Raw genomic sequence first — 17,722 nt, 5'->3', positions numbered from 1 at the left:
CCGGGATCAGGGCTGGGGTTGTGGCCGCAGCAGCATGGGAGGGGAAGCCGGCCACAGCAGCCCAGCACAATCAGCGCAGCTGGGGCCACGTACCACATGGCAGTGGGGCTGTGGCTGTGGCTGGGGCTGGGGCTGCAGCAGCAGCCCAGTTGGGACAACCTGCCATTCGGCAGTGGGGCTGGAGCTGCCCGGCCAGCAGCAGAGCCAGGGCTGAAGGAGCCAGCAGCAGGGAGGGGCAGCAGGCTGAGGTGCTGGTATCAGGGGGCCTCCCATTTTCTGGCAAGTTCCCTCATCCAGGACCAGTCAAGTCCCGAGCATGCCAGACAAAAGAGGTCCAACCTGTACAATGAAAGTTAAAATTACATAAGCAAAACTACCCCAGTGGATCCTACTCTCACAAATCAAGTTGTCTGAGTTTTTCCAGTTTTTTAACTATATCTTAACTACAGGGCCTACTATCATTGATTCTGCAGCAGCTGCTGCAATTTGCTGGCATGGGGGCAACAATCATCAAAACTATATATCTTGAAGGAAAATGGAAATGCCACAGTCAACTGACAAACAGAAAACAAAATATTCTCATGACAGAATGCCACCAAAACCCCCTTTATAGCTCTCTTCATATCTTTAACACTGTTAAAGAAAACAACTATGGTCCTGTAGCATCTTAGGCTATGTCTAATAACTCCCAAAATAACTATTTCAAAATAAATGTATTCCTCTTCACAAGTAGGAATTATTATTACAAAATTACAAGCCCATTATTTTCAAATACCAGGCTTGGTAGTGTGGACGCTAGCCTTGTTATTGTGAAATAACAAGGGTACATCTACACAGTAGTGCATACCTCAAAATAAGCTATGTAATTTGAGCTACGTAAATTGCATAGTTTATTTTGAAATTTGGTGCTGTCTACACAGAGCTAATTTCCAAATAAATCACTATTCAGGCGTCTTCTTTACTCCTTGTGCAACGAGATTTACAGGAAGCTAGAAAAAGAAGTCTGTTATTTTGAATGTATTTCAAAATAACAGGCGTGCTGTTAAGATGTGCAGAACACTATTTCGGGATAACGAATGTTATCCTGAAATAGCGTCCTGTGTAGATGTACCCATAGAGACTAACAAAAATATATATGGTATCATGAACTTTTGTGGATATAACCCACTTCTTCAGATGAGTGATGCAAAAAGGAGGAAAAGAAGGGTGGTAGCCAACAAGCAAAATAACAGGTCATCACCTACAACTCCTAGCTTAAACCCCTCCAGTTCACCATTGATAATCTACAATCTATCCTGGAAAATGATCTCTCACAGGCATTGGGAGACAAGCAAGTCCTTGACTACAGACAGCCCCCTAACCTAAAGAAAATTCTTTCCAGCAACCATACATCACACCTCAAACATACTCTCCCAGGGTATGTCTACACTACCCCGCTAGTTCGAACTAGCGGGGTAATGTAGGCATACCGCAATTGCAAATGAAGCCCGGGATTTGAATTTCCCGGGCTTCATTTGCATAAGCGGGGCGCCGCCATTTTTAAATCCCCGCTCGTTCGAACCCCGTGCCGCGTGGCTACACGCGGCACGAACTAGGTAGTTCGAACTAGGCTTCCTAGTTCGAACTACCGTTACTCCTCATTCCACGAGGAGTAACGGTAGTTCGAACTAGGAAGCCTAGTTCGAACTACCTAGTTCGTGCCGCGTGTAGCCACGTGGCACGGGGTTCGAACGAGCGGGGTTTTAAAAATGGCGGCGCCCCGCTTATGCAAATGAAGCCTGAGAAATTCAAATCTCGGGCTTCATTTGCAATTGCGGTATGCCTACATTACCCCGCTAGTTCGAACTAGCGGGGTAGTGTAGACATACCCCCAGGAACCTACCTCTTCAATAAACTCCATTGCCAACTCTGTCCACACAGGTATACAAGTGACACCATCACAGGACCTAATCACATAAGCCACTACATCAGAGGCTCATACAACTGCATATCCTCTAATGTGTTATACACCATCAAGTGCCAGCAATACCCCTCTGCCAAGTATATTGGCCAAACTGTCTCTATGACAAAGGATTAATGGATACAAATCAAATGTTAGAAACTGTAACACAGAGAAACCTGTGGGGGAACATTTTAACCTGCCTGAGCACTCATTAATGGATTTGAAAGTAGCCATTCTTCTACAAAGTAATTTCAGGAACCAACTACAGAGAGATTCAAAGGGGTAGCCCATGTTAGTCTGTATCTTAAAAAAAAAATTAAAAAGCTTAAAAAACTAGTGGTCCTGTAGCACCTTAGAGACTAACAAAAATACAAATAGTACTATGAGCTTTCATGGGCACAATGCACTTCTTCAGATGACAGACATGGAACAAGAGGCACAGAGGGACAAATATAAAGCAGAAAAAGAGGGGAAAGGGAGAGGAGAAAAAAAGAACTGTCAATTAAAGTGTCCATTCTAAATGAGGCTAATAGAGTGGGCTGTAAGTGTCTGATACTTAGCTTTTGATGTAATAACAGCCTATCCAAGAAATGTCTTTGTTCAGTCCCTGGGTATATGTGTCAGAATTGCATACAAAGGCCAGTTCCACAGTTTCTCTCTCTGGTTGGTTTCTGAAATTATTCTGCAAGAGAATGGCCACTTTTAAATCTATTAATGAATGTCCTGAAAGTTAAAATGTTCCCCAACAGATTTCTGTGTGTTACCATTTCAAATATGTGATTTGTGTCCATTAATCCTTTATTGTAGAGAGTGTGTAGTCTAGCCAATATACATAGCAGGGGGGCATTGCTCGCACTTGATGGCATATATCACAATATTAGAGTGATATATCACAATATTACTCCTTACCAACCCAAATAGTCTCCCAGGCTTCAATAGGATTACATGTGTGAATACAGCAGGCAAGGATCCAGCTCTGCTTCATGTGAAATCGATGGCAAAACTTCCATTGACTTGAGCATTGCTGACTCACAGCTCCACTAATGAAATTTACAGTAAGATGTTGTACAGCCAAGAGGCTAAGATCAGCAGTAAACATTGAGCATAGCAGGTACATCTTGAGTCCAAAAGGAATATCTGAGTTTTTACTCCATCCATCTACGTGCTTAGCCTCAGTCTTGAAAACAAAAAAAACTATGAAATGTAGAAAAGTGACAACCAATGGTTTTGTAAAACAAGTGCTAATGACAAGACAGTATAATATAGTGTTAATCAAACACAATATACAATGTTACCCTTCTGCCCAGGTTTGGAATAAGAACACAGGAAAACTGATTTGTGAACTGATGTTGCCGTTCAATATACTTTTCTACCAAACATTTCATGAGTTATGAAGGCTGACCCCTGTTACCAAGTTCTTCCTTACATTATTCTTAGCTGAAAAGACTGCTCCCAATTTTTTGAAAGCTATTTGCAGTAGAGTAATACCTGGTCTGTAAGGCTACATCTACATGACAAGGTTTTGGAGCAAACCGCAGAGCATCCACATCTCAAGCGCGTTTTTGCACAAGAAAATCTACAGTCAATCGACAGAATAGAGAGGTTTTTGCGGTGTAGGTATACCTCCTTCTACAACGCATAATTCCTTTTTGCGCTACAGCTCTTGCACAAAAAGGCATATGTGGACGCTCTGCAGGGGTTTCTTGCTCAAAAAGAGCCTATCCAAAAAAGCATCCTGTGAATGGCAATCAGAGCTCTTCCGCAAGAGCATCCATGCAGTGTGGATGTGCTTTTGCATAAGAAATTTTTGCGCAAGAACTCTTCTGCAAAAGACTTCTTGCGCAAAAACCCTGCAGTGTAGACATAGTCTAACAGAAGTATTTTGAAGGATATAAATGACAAGGGAAAGAGAGAAATTGCTAGCACAGTCAAGAGGACATAACTAACTATAATAAAATAAAAGTAAGATAAACATATCTTAGGATCAATATCAGGAAAGCTTCCTAAGGGTAAACTTAATTAAAGAGCCATCAACAAAGAAAAGTGATACAATCTCATTAATTGAAATAGCTAAAATTAGAAAAGAAAAGCACTAAAAAGTCTACTGTAGGGAACAATTGGTACATTGTCAGGAGAATGAACTAGCCGAACTAATAGCTCTTTTTCTCTAATTTTATTATTATTATCTGAAGGACAGATGGGATGTCATGGTCCTCCTACCACATATAACTGAGCACATGGTGAATAACACAGCATTCACTGTGCCGCTTACAGTTTCAAATAACCCAGAGGTCCCCAAACTGTACAGCAGAGGAACATTTTGGAGAGAGGCAGGGGGCCAAACCATCCCTCATAGAGGTGGGAAGAAAGAACCATCCAGACCTACTCCTTTCCCAGCTCTGAGGTGGCCCCACCCTCAGCCACAGCCAGAGATTGCAGCCTCTTACCTGGTCCCACCCTGTCCCGGCCATGACCTGACCACAGCTCCACACCTGGGCCAGCCCCACCCACAGCTACAGCCTTTGGCTGCACCTCTATTCTTGGCTCCAGTTCCACTCTCAACCTCAGACCTGCCTGCAGCTGCAGCCCCAGTCTCGGATTCCTTATCCCTGTCCATGTCCTTCATCCTACCCCGGGAAGCGATGACCACACTCCTGGCCATGGCTTGGATTGGGGGGCAGACAGGAATGGATGGAGCATCACCCTGAAAGGTTTGGGGACCACTGACATAGCCAAATGATATGATGTCAATATTTGAACAAGAGGTTCCCACAAAATCCCCCCCAGCCTGCAATCAAGCGTGATGGGTAACAGAGGATAAGGAAAGCTGTGCCTCCCCAAACAGCCAGGTGTTTCCTCACTTACACTCTACCCCCAAGGACTCCTCATACTAGAGCTGGCATGGTGTGGGAACCATGCTGCCAGCCTCGTACACTGGTGTTGGTGCCATGCCATCTGCTCTCCCAGTGTTCTGGGGGGCTGTAGTGTTTGGGGCCACCCCACCTGCAATCCCAGTGATCCTGGGCTGGACTCATGCCTCTCGCCCTCCTGGCACTCCAGGGCTGGGGGCACTAGGCTGGGGTAGGGGCCCGCAGAGGCGATGGAGAGTCTCTGATTTCTGGCAGGGGACATGGAAGGGAGGGACAAGGCCTCAGATGGAAGGGATTGAGCTGGGGGCTAGCTTCCCCAGCTGGCGCAGCGGTTCACAAGCTGCCCATGCCCATGCCTGTGTACTAAGCATGTGTGTGCCCATAAGAAAGTGAGCAAGGAGAGGGAAGGAGGAAGAGAGAGACTAAGGAATCTTAATTTAGTATCTAATTTAGACAAAAATCTTTTCATGTAGCTATGAGAATGAAAAGAAGCAACCCCATTTGCCAGTCAAACTTGTTGCACTTGCTAAAAATCTTTACATTTTGTTCCTGAAAAATATATTGAAAATTCTGATAGCACAGCACAGTGCTCACTAGGGGTATGTCTACACTACAAAGTTAATTCGACCTAATGGACGTTAGTTCTAATTAACTTTCATAGGCGCTTAGTTCGAACTAGGTAAACCTCATTCTACAAGGACTAAGCCTAGTTCGAACTTACTAGTTCGAATTAAGGGGTGTGTAGCCCCTTAATTCGAACTAGTGGGAGGCTAGCCCTCCCCAGCTTTCCCTAGTGGCCACTCTGGCCAACACCAGGGAAACTCTATTGCCTCCCTCCCGGCACCGGACCCCTTAAAGGGGCACGGGCTGGCTACGATGCCCGTGCCAGGTGCAAGCCTGCCAGCACCCAGCTAGCAGACCCTGCACCTGGCACAGCTCGAGCCAGCCACCTGATGCCCCCCAGCCCTCCGCCTCTTCCCGGGACCAGGCTGGCAGCTCCCGGGAGCTTGCCCGGGACCGAAAGAGGCGGGCACCCGCCTGGTCTAGTGCGGACATCGTGGACCTCGTCCATGACCTCCGCACTAGGCACAGGAAAGTGGCCGTCTAAGGCAGGAGAGCTGCCAGCCTGGCCACCCAGGAGCAGGTGTGCATGAAAATCAAGGTGGTCCACTGAGACCCCCCCGACCCTGAGCCCTGAGCTTACAATGGCCGTCCTGGGTCAGACCAAAGGTCCATCTAGCCCAGTAGCCTGTCTGCCGACAGCAGCCAACCCTAGGGACCCTGGAGGGGATGGACCGACGACAGTGACCAAGCCATTTGTCTCGTGCCATCCCTCTCCAGCCTTCCACAAACTTTGTGCAGGGACACCACTCCTACCCCCTGACTAATACCACTCCATGGACCCAACCTCCATCACTTTATCTCACTTCTCTTTAAACTCTGTTCTAGTTCTAGCCTTCACAGCCTCCTGCAGCAAGGAGTTCCACAGGTTGACTCTTTGCTTTGTGAAGAACAACTTTCTGTTACTAGTTTGAAGCCTGCTACCCATTCCTTTCCTTTGGTGTCCTCTAGTCCTTCTATTATGGGAACTAATGAAGAACTTTTCTTGATGCACCCTCTCCACCCCACTCATGCTTTTATAGACCTCTATCCTATCCCCGCTCAGTCTCCTCTTTTCTAAACTGAAAAGTCCCAGTCTCTTTAGACTCTCTTCATATGGGACCTCTTCCAAACCTCTGATCATTTTAGTTGCCCTCCCCTCTCCCATCTCCTTTTCCCAGTCTCCCCGAGTTTTGTTCAATAAAGAGAGATTCTATTTTTGACCACACGTTTTCTTTATTTCTACATCAGGAAGGGGGGCTAGGGAAGGGTAAGTGGAAGGAGGTGAGGGAGGAATGGGGTACGAGCCCCCAATGGGGAGGACTGGGCTGGCTCTGTGGGCATCTGGGGGTGGAAGCTCTCCTGCAGCCCCCCAATTCTCCCTCTCCCCACATGGCAGCCTGCGGCAAGTGCAGCTGGTCTGATGGCCGAGTGCTGTGATGTGCCGAGTGTGGGCACTCAGGGCACTCCAAGACAGGACTGCTTTGCAAGCGGGGCACCCCTGAGAACTGTCTGTCCGGGGTGGGGGTCGGGTCCTTTAAGCACAGCCCTCGGCTAGCCTGAGGCAGCAGCTCCACGCTCTAAGTCCTCATCTGATGCCCTGCCGGCACTGCTTCCGGCCATCCTTAACCCCGGTTCAGGGTCCACTTAATGTGGACATGCTAGTTCGAATTAGCAAAATGCTAATTCGAACTAATTTTTTAGTCTGGATGCGTTAGTTCGAATTAGCATAGTTCGAATTAACTAAGTTAGTTCGAATTAGCGCTGTAGTGTAGACATACCCTAGGAGTGGGAAGTAAATACCTTGTACTAAGCCAAGAAGTTTCTCTGGGGAAAATTAATTTTTAAATATATAACATTTGGAGTAAACTTCTCCATTGAACATGCAAAAAAACCCATGCATTTCAACATTATATTGTAGAGCCTCATAAATAAGTGATTTCTGTCAGAAATAGTTTGGCTGTGTTCAGAACATCAGTCACAAACATCCCTAGTTTCTGCCCATATTTGCCTATAGTTTCTGACCACAATAATTTCCAGGGCATTATCATTTAAATGTCATTAGCAGCCAGGTTCTGATTCCTTATCATAGTCAAAGGGTACAAAACCAAAGTAAATGGAATTTTAAAATAAATCAAATTATGGCCTAAAATAGGAGACTTAACTGTAAGAATAACTCAAGAATGTGCTATCACAAACTCATGACATCAAGACCATGTTCAGGTAAATGAGTAAGTAGCTGTTAAAATCCATTACTTCAAGTCTAAGTCAGATATATTGGTAATACTGAAAATAGAAAAAGGCTAATCAAAATGTAAACTAAAATCTTCTAAACACAGTAAAAGACCAAACAATGGTTACCAAATCTGAAAGCACAGGTCCTTGCTGAAGTCTTCTACATGCATACAGAACAGAATGGTAAATAATGACCACAACAGTACCTGGAAAGCAGACAAAAACTTGGTACTCAAAAACAGATCATAATACCTTTTGCAGTCTTATGTAAATTACTCAACGCCTCTCTCAGGCGCTAGGGATGAACTAGCCCCATCACCACTATCCTTCTAGGTAGCAAAGTGAAAAAAAAGAATAGCTGTTTTTAGTCAAGATTGTCCTCGAAGAAGAATAGTCCCCAAATCCAGGTCTTTCGAGACATAAAGGTCATGAAAAATGCAGATTTATTGCCAAACCACTTGCCAAGCATTCAAAAGTGAAGTCACATGGGATAGTATTCAGTAGCAATGAAATTAGTCATATGTTATAATTTGGTCATATAATCATTAAACAGCTCCAAAAAGAAGGAAACTTACTGACACTCCATTCTACATGCACGAGTGGTTTATCAAAAAAAGGTGTGGGCACTTTTTTTGCAAATAAAATATCAGAAGTCAGAAATTGTTTCCACTTTCACCTACTTGAGTCTTGTTACCTTGTAATAAGTTTTGCTCATTTGAACTGGAATGTTGGCAAGTCAACGGATTATTCAAGTATGAGTTTCTGCTCCCATTAGAGAACATAATCTTGTGATCATAAGAGGAAAGTGGAAGTCTCTACTGGATTCTGTTCCTGGCTCTACCGTTGACCCAGATGTGACCTTGGGCAAATCAGCTACACTCTGTGCTCTATATATAATGATATAGTAATGTTTGTATCCTCATGAAGGAAGTGTTAAAAGGCTTTAAAAACCACATTGAATAGGCTAAGCACTATATAAATGCACAGTATTATTATTTTTAGAAGGAGCTTAAAACTGAAGGAGACAATACTCAGTGATACACATTTTCAATCTTACTACATTAAAATTCCTTTGGAATACAATATGGCAAGCAAGAATATTGTCATATAAGCATATTCAATTATATCTATATGTTAAAGCAGTGGTTGCCAACCTTTTTCTTTCTGATACCATCCACCACAAAATTCTATAAAAACTCCATGATCCTCGTGTGGCACAACTGTTTTTCTGCATATCTAGTAGATTAAAAGCTGTAGTAAAGTAAAAGTTATATAGCTAAACACACACACATATATAATACAAAAAATAAAAGGGTAAAATAGGGACAAATATTAAAGAAGGAATATTAGTTTTGTTTTACTTACTCCGGCTGAAATTTGTTGCTTGGTGGCTCACTGTGGTGAGCCAGTGGGCGAAGACAGTGCTCCCTTCCTAAGCTCTGCTGCACAGGGCTGAAGCCAGAGCAAAAGCCCTGTCAACCAGGGCTGAAGCACAAGTCCCACCATTTGAAGCTGAAGTCTGAGCCCAAGTCCCGTCGCCCAGGGCTGAAGACAGGAGGTGAGGGGCAGCGATCTATTTTGGCAGACCGCCTGAAACCTGCTTGCTGCAGACCCCCAGTTGACAACCAATGTCATAATTACCGAGATGCAGACCACAGAAATGGGTCTTTTTATAACTGCGTAAATATTGAATCACTAGAGCAACCTTAACCATCCTAAGTGCTATGTTATCAAGAGATACTGAGCCAAATGCAACCCTGGAATATCATTGCTGAAGACAACAGAATTACACCAGGGATCAATTTGGCATATTCATTATAATAACACTTCAGTTCAAAAGGCCTGCTGCCAATACACAGTGAAAGATAAAAAAAATTACATGATGTGGCTAAAAATGTAGCATCTTACTAGCAACAGTGAATGAAGTTTCCCTTTGAAGCCAACTTGTCTTTTTTCTGGTAACATGTCCATGGTCAGAAGCATCTCTATATAGGTTAACAAAGTGTATTTCTAGTCTATGCATAAACATACCTTATTAATTTTTGAAGACTGTTATGGGTTGTTGCTTTCAGTTGTTTTTGGCAGCTTCCCTAAAGTTCCTTTCCTATCTAAACCATATTAATGGTAGAAACTAATTTACTGATTATTTTTGCTTCCATTTAACAATGGGTGATTGTTAGCAGCTGTTAAATTTGGTCACATTAGACCCCTCTTCCACATGAAGGCATCTGCTGTATGAAGAGGTCCTTACCATACCGTATTACATGTTGCCTTACATACTTACTGGGAAATGTAATGGATTATGTGTAATTAATTATTATTTATATGTGTTACTAGAAATATGTGCATTGGCTAATGTGTAACTGGAAATAAAATGCTTTATGATCAAGGTCATCATATCTTCTTCTAAGGTAAAATGACTCTACTGCAGTTCCTAGTCAAGGTTCTGATTGGTGCTGAAGATCTAAAACACCTTTTGAAATACAATGATGGATATTAACAGGTTAGTAGAAAACCTAGCTTTCAAGATGCTCTGACTCACTAGAATCAGAATGTTTCGAAGGCAAGAATTCATGTTCCTAACCAGTGTTACTGGCAGTAATCCCCATCCACTCCCATGCTTACTACAAGTATTGAAAGAGAATGGTTCCCAAAAAGAGCGGGGAATGCAAATTAAAGAGTGTTTAACTAAGGTAGTGTGGTCTGGTGGCTAGCACACCAACATAGGCAATAGGAAATCTCTGTTGTATTCTCACCTTTTCCACTGATTGACTCTATGACATTGGGCAAGTCACTTTACCTCTTTGTGCCTCTTTCTCTTCCTACACTTTGTTGGTCTTGTTTTCTAATGCTGTAAGTTCTTTAAGGCAGGGACTATCCCTGATTATGTGTTTGTACAGTGCCAAGCACAATGGAGTCCTGGTTGAGGCATATAGATGCTACCTTAATGCAGTTGTAAATAATATGTCCCTTTCTTATCACTTAATTGCAGGGAAAGCTGTACATTCACTTATACTGTTTCTGAATGCCACTATAGATAATTCTTACATTGCTTGCATCTTTTTCTATTGGCCACAGAGTACAGTATTTAACTAACTAACTCAGCCCCTATGATTAAAAATGCTCAAAGGAACAAGTCACACATTGTAGTATAATGAGAACTGATAAATAGCCTGAAGTCAAATGTGGAAAAATTAGCTTCTCTACTTGATGTGAATTAAGGATGTTAAATTTGGATTAATCAACTAATTGAACAGTTGATGCAATTTGTATCAACTATTCGATTAGTCGATAAGGATGCTTCCACCTTTGAAATGTAGCAAGAGACCTGCTGGCACTTGCTACATCTAAAAGGCAGAAACGCCGTGGGGAACACCGGGCCAGTGGGGGACTGCTGGAGTCCCCTGCTGGCTCTATGGTCCCCATGCGCACTTTGCTTTTGAAATGTACCAGAGCCCCCAAAGAGCATTTCAAGAGCATTTCAAAAGCAGGGAGCACGGGGCCAGCAGGGAGGAGAAAGCGACTAGTCGAGTCACTAGTCAACTAGTCGGTTACATCCCTAATGTGAACATTGTCCAATGGGAGGGGGGAATACTGCCCATGGACCAGAGGCTTATGACCCTCCAGGCCACAGAAAGTTCCACAGTGCAGCAGGGCACTCAGACAGACTGCCTACCTTCAGCTCCCAGAAGTCACTGGCTGCCACTAGCAAATGTGTCGCTGTGTGCCCCTTGTGGAGAGGAGACAGTGGGTCTCCATGTGCTGCTCCCACCCATAGCACCAACTCCATAGATCCCACTGATCAGAAACTGGCCAAAGTCTATGCAATACAGATAGTTATTTTTCTGGTAATTTATTTTTTATTTATTTATGTGTTTATTTATATTGGACCCAAAGATTTTTGTTTTGTTATTAGGCAGGTCAGCGAACTGCTGATAACAGTAATATTTCAGTGGTACCTGGGAGTAATTGGGCAGGTGAGGTATTTCAAAACTCACTCATATTTACATCTTATTTTCTCCACAATTGTTATGATTGTGATTAACAAGAATTTTGTAACACTGCTTTCTAAATAAACATATTAATTCTAAATGGCTCAGAGACATAACTTCTTTTATTATTAGTGCTAGACAATGTAAGGGGATGGCTGGGAGACAAAGAGCCAATGCCATCCAATTTTGAATAGCATATAAAAGAAACACTGAGAGTCACTGATGCTATACTCCTTAATGTTGTCTCATATATAATGCTTTTTTGGGGGGCGAAATCAGTTTAAAAAGCCTGCTTCTAGAAAAGCCAATGCACCAAATTCTCATTGTCTTTTATGGTAGCTTTATCTAATGTGAAAAACAAATATTTATTTTGGTTTAGGCTTTTGTTCTTATTTGTATTAGTTTTTACTCATGCACACTTTCATTGTATTGGGCAGAAGATCTAAGCACACAATTCTTAATGGGTGTTTCCTTTTATAGTAGAACAGGCATTCTTTTTCTACTAAGGAAGGCAGCAAAATCCCAAGAAATAAGAAGGTCTTTTCTGCTGCAGAAAACCACTGTATTTTCACAATATGTCCATTGTCTGGGAGCTAGAGGCCTAGTAATCTTGGTTCAGCAGCAAGAGGCCCTGTTCTTGAATTCACATTACCATGATGGCTAACAATAATGAACCTTGAGCATCCTGTGGCACCTTAGAGAATAACAAATATCATGAGCTTTGTGGGTAAAACCCAGTGAACCAGGAATATACCAAGCTAGATAAAAATAACAATGATAAATTACAGAGTTAGGGTTATAAGCAGAAAAGAATTTAGCCAAAAGTTTAAAACCCTAGTGTTTCTTCCCCTAAATTAAATGTTACTTGCAGCTACAATTTAAATTTTTGCTTCAGATTGAATTTTCTGTTATTACTGAATTTAGATATGCTGAAATCTCATTTCCTTCTGTTTAGAGAAAGATTGTAGTTTTGTTAACAAATATGGACCTCCTATCTACAAAGCTATGTAAATATACTGATTAGATTAGACAAATACCAGATTCCAAAATCCAAATAAAATCTCAGCCAAGACAATGAAATAGTAAAATAAAACTTAAAGAATATGCAACCCATATAAGTTTAGATTCCCTTACTTCTGGTAAGCAAGAGCCATCATAGATGGGGTCTGCATTAGCAGCAATGGCTAAGCAGTCATATACATTTCAATCAGCTTTGCAGAGCAATGCTTTGTATAATTTAATAGGAAGTTGACTAAATGCTAAAGCGGATAAATAGCTTGATATTCATCCCTACAATGTACAGGGCTTTATTTTTTTTTTAATAACTAGTCTCTTCCCATACGAACCAGGAAAAAAAACCATCAACAACATACAAGAGACATCTTTTTTCCGACTGGCTTCTCCTGAGCCAGGCATTGAAGCCTCGTCATCACTCATCACTGCACATATCCAACCTCCTCCACTTTGCCTCCCCGGGACCAACCTTGGGCATTCGGATGTGCTCCATGACGTCCAGGCAGCTCCCAGATGTGACTCTCGTACACCTTCCCCAATGAGCAGAGACGGATTCATAGGGAGCTGTAGTCTGTGTATCAGAATGTTATTTTCCTGGGCGCGGGGGGGATATAGGAGGGGGTGGGGGATACACTGTACCTCTGTTTCGATGCTTGCAGGTCACTGATTGGCTCCTCCCCCAAGGGCAGCTCCATGCTTCCTTCTCCCCCTCCCCCCTTCTAGCATAGATGCAGCCAGAGCCTGCACAGGCGACAAGCAGTCAGCAAGGCCCTAAAGACTGACAGGTTCAGGCTTGTCTTTACCTAGTGCCGCACTAGAGGTGTCGGAGCCAGTGAATGCATCTGTGGCTAAAGTTGCCTGCGGTTGCAAATTCTGACATTACTTGATATCAGCATTTACTCTGTTATTTAAAAAGCATCCCCTCATCCTAGGTCCTGGAGAAGGACAATGTGGCAGGTGAGAGAGGGACTGTCTGTCAGAATTGTTCATCCTCTCTGGTCCAAAATATGCGATTTCCAGAAACCGGTCGCTGACTTTGCAGCGGTCCCTGACCCCAAGGCCCAAGAGATGGGGGTTTTGATATCTGACAGCCACCTTGTTAGGAATTGCATCCTCAACTTTGCGCGGGGGAGGGGGAGATACGACTGGTGACGCCACCGCTGCCGTTCGCCGTGCGTCAGAAATGGTCCTTGCCCTAGTATGCAGGGACCAAAGAGACCCACCCCATGAGTGAGTTCCCCAGCCTGTCCTTTGCTGTTGGCTCGAGAGCAAAGAGGACAAGCAGCTTTCTCTGGCCAAGCGGGAATTGCCAGCCTCTCTCTGCACAAAGAGAGGAACTCGTGGTCTCTCTTCAGCGCCACGTGCCCATGGCTGGAACTGTCAATAACACACAGAGATTGGCCCGTGAGCCCTCCCCATCAGGGATTCACTTCGACCCTCCTGGGGATCGGTGACTTGTCCGAAAGGACGGGGCCAGATCGAAGGCTGCAGGCACACGTGGCTGGGGGATACGCGCGCACAGACACGACTAAGTGCAAAGGGAAGGGGGTGTGGATGTCAATGCTGTGTCCGTCAGCAGCTCCCGCCCCTAGCCCCAGCTCCATGCTTCTTCTCTGCTTTCCTCTGGGGAGCTGGGGTAGGTGGGACGTGCGTGTGTGTATTGGTTACACTGCCAGGGTATGGTTGTAAACACTGGAAGGAAGCGTCTATTCCTGATGAGAGATGGGGACCGCCGAGCGAGAGTAATTTGGAACAGATGCTGGTGGGCGGCGGTTTACAGCTTTCCCAGTAGAGCCCCGCAACACTGCGCAGGCTTAGTGTGGCAGTCTCCCTGGATATGGTGCTATGGAGCTCCAGCCACCCTTATGTATGCAACTTTCCCCCCACCCCGTTTACACACGCTTCCCCGTTTCTGCAGCTGCTCCAGCGGATGTTACTGGGCATGCTCGGAGGGCTTACGCGCGCTCCCTAGCACTGAGATAAGATCTACATTGAACTGGACTAGGGCCGTGCGTGCCTGGGTTTCGGCACTCTTCTCTAGACCCTGCAGGGAAAGCGCTTGTTGAAGGTCGGGATATGTGGTTAAGTGTCCCCCTACGTACATCTTAACTCCATTGGGGAGTTCCACCTGATCTCCTCTGTTTTGAGATATCACTAGCCACCATCAAATCCAGTAGAGTTTTAATCATTTCAATTCACAATATCTAATTATGACCTGAAATGAGGGCTGGGAAGGCTCTTGCTTGTAAGTACATGAATTTGATCCCTAACCATATCTGCATTTACCAGTTTTTGAATATCACAAACTGCACGTTAACTAGATGCACATTTTTTCTTTCTTCTGATGGTTTTGGCTCAGACAACTTCTATCTGAATCAATAATTATCCAAGAGAGAAAAGACAAAAAGAAGACAAAGTGAGTAGATCAGTGGGCACCAACCAGTAGATCGGGATCTACTGGGAGATCTTGGAGGCTCTAACAGGGGATCTTGATGGGTTTGGCCAAGAGGCTATCAAGTGCCAGCAATTCAACTGCCCCTTACCTGCCAGTTGCGCATCTCCTACCCTTTGGCTTGGAGCTGCCCTCCCCCTGAGAGTCTCCTGCTTTCTGTGCAGGGCAGGGGAGGGAAAAGAGGGGTGCTGATGTCAGGGTTCCCCCTCTCCCAGTCTTTATCCTTTCTCCACGGAGCAGAGAGGGGCACGACAAGACTAGGGTTGGAGTTTGCTGGATGCTTTAGAGAGTGGTTCAGGGCCAGGACACGGGCCTTAGTCCCACTGCACCACCACCTAGGAGCCACCAGCAGTGCCCAAATGGAGCCCACATCCCAAACTTCTACCCCAGTCATGAACCCCCTCCTGTACCCAAGCCCTTATCTTAGCTCTGAGCACCCCTGCATCCAAATACCCTCCCAAAGTCTGCACCTAGAACCAAGAGCAGCTCAGAGCCCTTCTCACACTCCAGATCCCTTAATCCAAGACCAAAGCCTGTGCCCCCAACCCTCTGTCCCAGGCTGATGAAAGTGAGTGAGGATGGGCAAGAGAGGGAGGATAGAGGAAGCAGGGGCAGGGCCTTGGAGAAGGGGTAGGAAGGAAGCGGGGCAAGGATATTTATATCTGAGGTAGATCTTGGATTGCACTTAAATTCAAAAAGTGATCTCGTGCTTAAAAAGGTTGGAGGCCACTGGAGTAGATTGTTCAAGTAGTTACAAGAGGCTGATGAGAACAATTACCACCTCCATTATTTGGTTGCTTGGTTACGTCATTAGGATGTGGAAGGTCTCTGGTTTTCTAATACTTCAGTCATCTGAAGAAGTGGGTTGTGCCCACAAAAGCTCATGATACCATCTACATCAGTGGTTCCCAAACTTTTCAGCATCACGCCTCCCTTTCTGATTTTTGAAAAACCCTCACGCCCTCCCCCAAAAAAACTTCTTAAAAAAAAGGAATTGAGTGAGGCAGCAAACTTGATGGGGGGCTGGGTCGCCTCACACCCCCCTTGGAATTTCTTCACCACCCCCCCCGGGGGGTACGCCCCCCAGTTTGGGAACCCACGATCTACATCTTTTGTTAGTCTTTAAGGGTATGTCTACACTACCCTCCTAGTTCGAACTAGGAGGGTAATGTATGCATACCGCACTTGCAAATGAAGCCCGGGATTTGAATTTCCCGGGCTTCATTTGCATAAACCGGGCGCCGCCATTTTTAAATCCCGGCTCGTTCGAACCCCGTGCCGCGCGGCTACACGTGGCATGGACTAGGTAGTTCGGACTAGGCTTCCTAGTCCGAACTACCGTTACTCCTCGTGGAATGAGGCACAGGGTTCGAACGAGCCGGGTAGTGTAGATATACCCTAAGATTCTACCAGACTATTTGTTGTTTTTTAAGTTTTTCTTATTCATATAGTTCCTGAAACAGACATCAGAAGGAGTGCTTTCCAGCCCCAGTACTAGCAATGCACTTTAGCACGTTTACCTTAAGAATATGATGGTACATCCAAGTGTGCAAATGTATTTATAATTTGCATTTATGTTTTTACAGTGTTTGTATACTATGTAAGCAGAGGAATTAATTTTTATATATCTGGAAATTATAGATTTGTTTAAATTTGTTATTCAAAGACTTATGTGATCATTTCAGGGAAAGTGCATACACAAGTTTCTCCTTGCTGGTGCACTTGGACACAAACTTTTCCTCCAGTGGGTCTAGCAGGAAGCTGCATGTGACAGAACTTGCACCTGAGATACAGATTTCCACATGGGCCAGCTTTAACTTTAACCTTTAACTTGGTTAAAAGCCATTTGGTTTAACTTTTAACTTTTACTTTAAGGGTCATTCAAATACATGTTTCATTGCTACATCACTCTAGCACTAATGAAAGCGAGCCCTATTGAGGCGGGAGTTGAACAGTTCCCTGCTCACATCCAGGTGACCGGTGTAGGGCTTCATGAGCTAGGGCATGAGAGGGTAGGCCATGTCGGCCACTATGCACGTAGGCATCTGCACATCTCCGACTGCCAGGTTTCTCTCTGGGAAGAATGCCCCAGCCTGCAGCCTGCGGTACAGGTGGGAGTTCCTGAACACATGGACATTGTGTGCCCGGCCTGACCACCCGACACAAACATCAGTGAACTGTCCCCTGTGGTCGACCAGAGCCTGCAGCACCATGGAGAAGTAGCCTTTCCTATTGATGTACTGTGCTGCTCTATGGAGCGGGGCACGGATGGGGATGTGGGTCCTGTCCAGTGCTCCACCGCAGTTTGGGAACCCCAGCCCAAAAATCTGGCCAGGATGGTCTGCAGGTCTCCGAGGCGGACGGTCCTGTGGAACAGCTCCGCATTGATGGTCGTCACCACCTGCAGAATGGGACAAATAGAAACACACAGAACAGGACTTTAGAGGACTTTAGAGGACTTTGGCTCACCTGATGAGAAGTGCTCCCCCTTTTCTCCCCAGACACCGACCCCCGCACCATGGCAGGATGAGGCTGAGAGGGCTTCTATCTCTGCCACCCCATCCCCAATTCCCTGTGCCTGGTCCTGACTGCCCCCCTGGACTGTCCCCTGAGAGTG

The 17,722-nt window shown here is 44.9% G+C and overlaps 1 protein-coding gene and 1 long non-coding RNA gene across 4 annotated transcripts in view; one reads left to right on the top strand and one right to left on the bottom strand.

Moving 5' to 3' along the window:
* Positions 1-14,394, bottom strand: part of MTMR7 (myotubularin related protein 7) — a 77,746-nt gene extending 63,352 nt beyond the window's left edge. The window contains exons 1-2 of one of the 3 annotated variants that reach the window (XM_075930347.1): positions 13,293-14,394; positions 13,123-13,217 (exon numbers count right to left, since the gene is read on the bottom strand). In XM_075930347.1, the coding sequence (XP_075786462.1) occupies positions 13,123-13,146 (24 nt within the window). In that variant the 5' untranslated portion in view covers positions 13,147-13,217; positions 13,293-14,394. The other 2 variants (XM_006128430.4, XM_075930348.1) reach the window with 2 other exon arrangements.
* The window catches only part of LOC112546677 (uncharacterized), a 28,767-nt gene that overhangs the window by 3,698 nt on the left and 7,347 nt on the right, over positions 1-17,722 (top strand). Inside the window, exon 2 of the long non-coding RNA XR_003090390.2 lies at positions 10,059-10,150. This is a non-coding gene — a long non-coding RNA (uncharacterized LOC112546677). The remainder of the gene's footprint in view (positions 1-10,058; positions 10,151-17,722) is intronic.

The sequence above is a fragment of the Pelodiscus sinensis genome, chromosome 5 (assembly GCF_049634645.1).
Source record: "Pelodiscus sinensis isolate JC-2024 chromosome 5, ASM4963464v1, whole genome shotgun sequence".
NCBI classification, from domain to species: Eukaryota; Metazoa; Chordata; order Testudines; family Trionychidae; genus Pelodiscus; species Pelodiscus sinensis.
The sequence above is the reverse complement of the archived record's forward strand: the minus strand, read 5'-3'. Positions and strand labels throughout refer to the sequence as shown.